This window comes from Rutilus rutilus (genome assembly GCF_951802725.1).
Source record: "Rutilus rutilus genome assembly, chromosome: 7".
NCBI lineage: Eukaryota > Metazoa > Chordata > Actinopteri > Cypriniformes > Leuciscidae > Rutilus > Rutilus rutilus.
In genome coordinates this window covers 44,235,502-44,241,632 of record NC_140221.1, presented here as the reverse complement: position 1 = coordinate 44,241,632, position 6,131 = coordinate 44,235,502, and the positions used below count along the sequence as shown (strand labels likewise).

At 40.0% G+C, this 6,131-nt stretch overlaps 1 protein-coding gene across 1 annotated transcript in view; it reads left to right on the top strand.

Annotated features, from left to right (window-relative positions):
* Window positions 1–302: 302 nt before the first annotated feature.
* Window positions 303–6,131, top strand: part of pxna (paxillin a) — a 40,358-nt gene continuing 34,529 nt past the window's right edge. Inside the window, exon 1 of the mRNA XM_084415482.1 lies at window positions 303–474. Within this exon, the coding sequence (XP_084271608.1) occupies window positions 462–474 (13 nt within the window). The 5' untranslated portion in view covers window positions 303–461. The remainder of the gene's footprint in view (window positions 475–6,131) is intronic.

Below are 6,131 nucleotides of genomic sequence, written 5' to 3'. Positions count from 1 at the left end.
TTGCATGACATATTAGCACCCATTATAATTATTTGTGTTATTTTATAAATATATATATGTATATATACAGTTTTATTAAATAATGTTTTATTAAAATGTATTTCTTGCATTTTTATTGCTTGAATATATATAGCTATAAAGACATTTTTATTTTATTTACATGTATTGTTTGAATACTTGTACTATTGTATTAAATATTTGCACCCATTAAAATTATTCGTGTTATTTTGAACATTATTTGTTTTTGTTCATTCTGTATTATTTTATATATAGTTTTAGACGCGTTTCTAAACGCCTCGGACAGTGAGCGGGCGCGGCGTGTGCTTGACTCATCACGGGCTCGCGCAGCTCGTGCACTTGAGTTGAAAACTTCTCCGCGTGCGATCGCGGAGCGCACACGAGACCCGAAACAGAACCGAGCGGTAAATCACGGGCTCCTGCTCCCGTTGCCGGATCAAAACATGGACGATTTAGGTAAGTGCGAGCTGCTTTGACGTTTTACATCGGATAATCGTGAAAGGACGCGACGCTAGAGCGCTGAATTGACGCTGTAGGACACTGTGCTGTTGCCAACGTCAGCGCGCGCCGATGCTTGACTGCAGCAACATGCTGAAAAACACAAGCTCGCGCGCCTTGGATGCCGGTTTAAAGCTGCTTTTACGCGTTATATTCATATATCTTCAGGTGTTTGGTGTTCTGCAGTGATGCTGCAGTGTTGCAAGAGTCAGATTGATCCATTCTTTACAGCTGCTGTTCTTGCAACATTGAGTGATTAATATCAGACCCTTGCTAGTGCAAAACCACTTTGAGCTTTGTATTTGTCCCTAAATGCAGAAGTGTAGATTGTAATTTTTGCTGATTTATTTGCGTTTATAGTTCCTGTCTTTGCAGCTTCTGCAATGTGTCAACAAAACAACAATGTGTCATTTCGCACCCGACCTCCAAACTTCACAAATATTGCCCAAAACTTGCTGTTGGTCTTGATAGCGTGCATTAATGATTGCATTGGCTTTAATGCACGAATCAACACGCACGAGTTGCCGAGACACTTACATTTCAAAATCAGCAACAAAACTGCTAGTTATTGTTGTCAATGAACTGTGTTCACTTACTGTAAGAGTTGATCCCATAAACTACAGCTTGGTGTTGTAACTTGTTGACTTGTTGCCCAGGGCAATGAGAAAAAGAGCAGCACTGCCTAATCTAACTAATCTCAATATTAGTGCCTTGAGGCTGTTGAGTTGAGTCTTCATGAGTGACATGCTGTTTAGTAAAGTTATTTTCGTAAACCTGTGACGACGACGAACAACAAGCGTTTGTTTGGCTCAGAGAGTTTAGACATAAACATGGAACAAGTGAGGGTCAGAAATTAAAGGGACAGTTCACCCAAAAAAGGAAATTTACTCACCCTCATGTTGTTCCAAACCTGTATGAGTTTCTTTCTTCTGATGAACACAAAGATATTTTGAAGAACGTCGGTAGTCAAACAGTTGACGGTAGCCATTGACTTCCATAGTAGGAAAAACGTACTATGGAAGTCAGTGCTGTCTGGTTACCAACATTCTTTAACATGTCTTTGTGTTCAACGGAAGAAAGAAACTTCTACAACTTGAGGGTGGGTTTAAAATGGCTAAATTAAAGCAACTAAACTGCTTTAGGTGTCGTATTGCAACTACATGTCTTGCATGAGCTAATAGTCATGAGATTCTAAACAGGGGAGACAATATTTTCACCAACTGACTCAGGATGCTGTGCAAAGCTTCAGTCTTTCTAATGCACAAATCTATTTTTAGCAGTGGTATGGCAGTATCATCCTGACAGCGCTTTAGTGTCCGTCACACTTATCTGTCCCGTTCTGAACATCTGTTCGCTTTCTGATCACAGGCACCTTTAAAACTCTGTAATGCAGATTGGCATAAATGGGGCATCTTGAGTGTCTTTACATCGCAAGACTATTCTGCGTTTGCTCCATTGATGTTGTCTGCTGGTTTTCTGGTCGTCAGACACAGATTGTCACGCATGATAAAGAGAGATTTAGTAGGTGCTCTATTTAAGTTAAATGTCACAGAGAGATGTGCAATAAATATTAGCAAGATGAGAAGTTTTAGCAAGAAACAGGCCTCTAGAAATAGCTTAAAGTGAACTTGAAAATGCTGTTTGATTAAAGCTACACTGTGTAGGATTTTCTCCCATCTAGCGGTGAAATTGTTTATGACTACCAACTGAATATTACTTTCTAGCCCCTCCCATTCCGAGGGCGTTTTAACTCCTACGGTGGCCGTGTTATTTCAAATCTGCCGGCAGTCGCGAGTAATCCCCCCCTCGCATTCGTCACGGTGCCACTGAGTGTAAAAACGCGAAAGGCGAAGCTTGAATTTCCAGGTATGTCCCTCATTGGCTAATGTATTTTCAAGATGGAGGCGCAACATGGCTGCCGCCATTCGAGCGACTCGCTCGTATGTATTCTAAATGGCAGATTATACACTTACGAGAATACTTAGTTAGTTTGTTGAAGTGATTACACATTAATGAGAATGTATCATTTTGAAAGAACAAAGTGTTTTTTGCTAAAAATCAACTTAAAATATTACACAGTGTAGCTTTAAAGGCATCACAACCTGATTTCAGTGTATCTCTGCACAATTATTATTATTAGAGTTCTGTGCAACGTGCGTTCATGAAGAAAGTGAATATGCTCATGTTGTCTTGAGTGCACGTTCACCTCTCCTCATAAGGCCTGCGTCGATGGCACACGAACAGCGATCGCTTTATCCTCAGCAGTGGAGCGTAGATCGAGCCAGTCATTGAGATCGCAGGTGTGTGAGCTGTGTTTTTGCCAGGTCATTCTCCTGTAAACGTAAGCCTGCATTGTGGGCCGTGGACGACTGTTTGAACCTAAAAAACCTGTACGTCAGCGTTCTGTTCAGTGATGGACTATTGAGACTGTTGATGTAACAAACAAATATGTCCATGTATGTCTCTTAAAGAAGAGAAGTCTGATTCACTGTAGCAAATCTGTGTGTTTGGGTTCAGTAAGGCTTCTGCTCACTAGGGCTGCATTCATTTGATCATAAATACAGTAAAAACAGTAATATTGTGAAATATTATTACTATTTAAAACAACTGATTTCTATTGTAAAATGTTTAAAAATGTAATTTATTCCTGTGATCAAAGCTGAGTTTTCAGCATCATTACTCCAGTCTTCAGTTGCTGTTTCCATTCAAAGTTTCGAATTTATGTAGTTATGTCATTATATCGAGCGTAAATGTGTTTACATCATAGTTTATGCGCATGTTTTCTTAAATGTATCCCACTCAAACAAGCGCACACGTAATTTATGCGCATTTTGGCATTTAATAATATTGGCATCAAAATAATATTGAGATGAAATTTATAATAGAATAAGATTTTTATTTAAAATAAATGCTGTTCTTTAGACATTTCTATTCATCAAAGTATCCTGAATAAATGGATCATGAAGCAGCACAACTGTTTTCAACATTGATTAGAGTTGTTTCTGAGCACCAAATCATCATATTAGAATGATTTCTGAAGGATCATGTGACACTGAAGACTGGAGTAATGATGCTGAAAATTCAGCTTTGATCACAGGAAAAAATTACACACGGAAAATATATTCAAATAGAAAACACCATAAATTCTAATCACAATATTACTTTACTGTATTTTTGGTCAAATAAATACAGCCTTGGTGAGCAGAAGAGACTTCTTATCAAAAACATAAAACAATCTTACCAATATATTGAAGCTCAATTATCCACTGAGAATCATAAAGGCTTGTGTGTAATTCAGCTTTATTTTGAGTCTGACCTGAACCATCTTGTGAGTTTGCAGACATTTGCTGTACTATTCTGATGTGTAAAGCGTGAAATTGTGGTTATGTCTCAAAAAACACATAGTGGACACTGTTTGCTGCTTTCATTAAAATGCAACACTGTGGTTTGATGGTCTGATATCTGAGATAAAGGAATGGCTCACCCAAAAATGAAAGTTCCTCATTTACTCGGTTGTGTTGTTCTAATTCTAAACTTGTATTGTTTTCTTTCTTCTGTGAAACACAAAATGAGAAATGTTGTCTAGCAGAATGCCTGAACATCTTGTTTCAATATGATGAAAGTACATGGTTATTTTTGTACTGTCAGACTCTGAATAGGACAAAAATTCATGAAAGTAACATAAAAATAGTCCATATAACTCTTGCATGATATCTCAGGTGTTCTGAAGTCACTTTCAGGTTTTCACTGAACAGAGGCTTAAAGGTTCACTCAAAAATGAAAATCCTGTCAATAATTACTCGCCCTCACCAAAACCATAAGACTTTTGTTCATATTTGTAACACAAATGAATATATTTTTCATGAAATCTGAGATATTTCTGTCCCTCCACATATTCACATTAAATTTTGCCAATGATACCAGTGAGGTTCATTCTTGTGTTACGCAGCACGTTTGAGCTTCAGTAGGAACCAATGAGGTTCATTCTCGTGTTACGCAGCACGTTTGAGCTTCAGCAAGAACCAATGAGGTTCATTCTCGTGTTACGCAGCACGTTTGAGCTTCTGCAGGAACCAATGAGGTTCATTCTCGTGTTACGCAGCACGTTTGAGCTTCTGCAGGAACCAATGAGGTTCATTCTCGTGTTACGCAGCACGTTTGAGCTTCAGCAAGAACCAATGAGGTTCATTCTCGTGTTATGCAGCACGTTTGAGCTTCTGCAGGAACCAATGAGGTTCATTCTCGTGTTACGCAGCACGTTTGAGCTTCAGCAAGAACCAATGAGGTTCATTCTCATGTTACGCAGCACGTTTGAGCTTCAGTAGGAACCAATGAGGTTCATTCTCGTGTTACGCAGCACGTTTGAGCTTCTGCAAGAACCAATGAGGTTCATTCTCGTGTTACGCATCACGTTTGAGCTTCAGCAAGAACCAATGAGGTTCATTCTCGTGTTACGCAGCACGTTTGAGCTTCAGTAGGAACCAATGAGGTTCATTCTCGTGTTACGCAGCACGTTTGAGCTTCAGTAGGAACCGATGAGGTTCATTCTCGTGTTACGCATCACGTTTGAGCTTCAGCAAGAACCAATGAGGTTCATTCTCGTGTTACGCAGCACGTTTGAGCTTCTGCAAGGACCAATGAGGTTCATTCTCGTGTTACGCATCACGTTTGAGCTTCAGCAAGAACCAATGAGGTTCATTCTCGTGTTACGCAGCACGTTTGAGCTTCAGTAGGAACCAATGAGGTTCATTCTCGTGTTACGCAGCACGTTTGAGCTTCAGCAAGAACCAATGAGGTTCATTCTCGTGTTATGCAGCACGTTTGAGCTTCTGCAGGAACCAATGAGGTTCATTCTCGTGTTACGCAGCACGTTTGAGCTTCAGCAAGAACCAATGAGGTTCATTCTCATGTTACGCAGCACGTTTGAGCTTCAGTAGGAACCAATGAGGTTCATTCTCGTGTTACGCAGCACGTTTGAGCTTCAGCAAGAACCAATGAGGTTCATTCTCGTGTTACGCAGCACGTTTGAGCTTCAGTAGGAACCAATGAGGTTCATTCTCGTGTTACGCAGCACGTTTGAGCTTCTGCAAGAACCAATGAGGTTCATTCTCGTGTTACGCAGCACGTTTGAGCTTCAGTAGGAACCGATGAGGTTCATTCTCGTGTTACGCAGCACGTTTGAGCTTCAGCAAGAACCAATGAGGTTCATTCTCGTGTTACGCAGCACGTTTGAGCTTCAGTAGGAACCAATGAGGTTCATTCTCGTGTTACGCAGCACGTTTGAGCTTCTGCAAGAACCAATGAGGTTCATTCTCGTGTTACGCAGCACGTTTGAGCTTCAGTAGGAACCAATGAGGTTCATTCTCGTGTTACGCAGCACGTTTGAGCTTCTGCAAGGACCAATGAGGTTCATTCTCGTGTTACGCATCACGTTTGAGCTTCCTCAAGAACCAATGAGGTTCATTCTCGTGTTACGCAGCACGTTTGAGCTTCTGCAAGAACCAAAACCTGTCAATTAGTCAAAGGTCAGAATTCATATGGATATATTTTACATATCTTTATGAACGAGTTTTGGCTAAATATTTTTCAGTATATCTTTATTTGTGTTTTGAAGA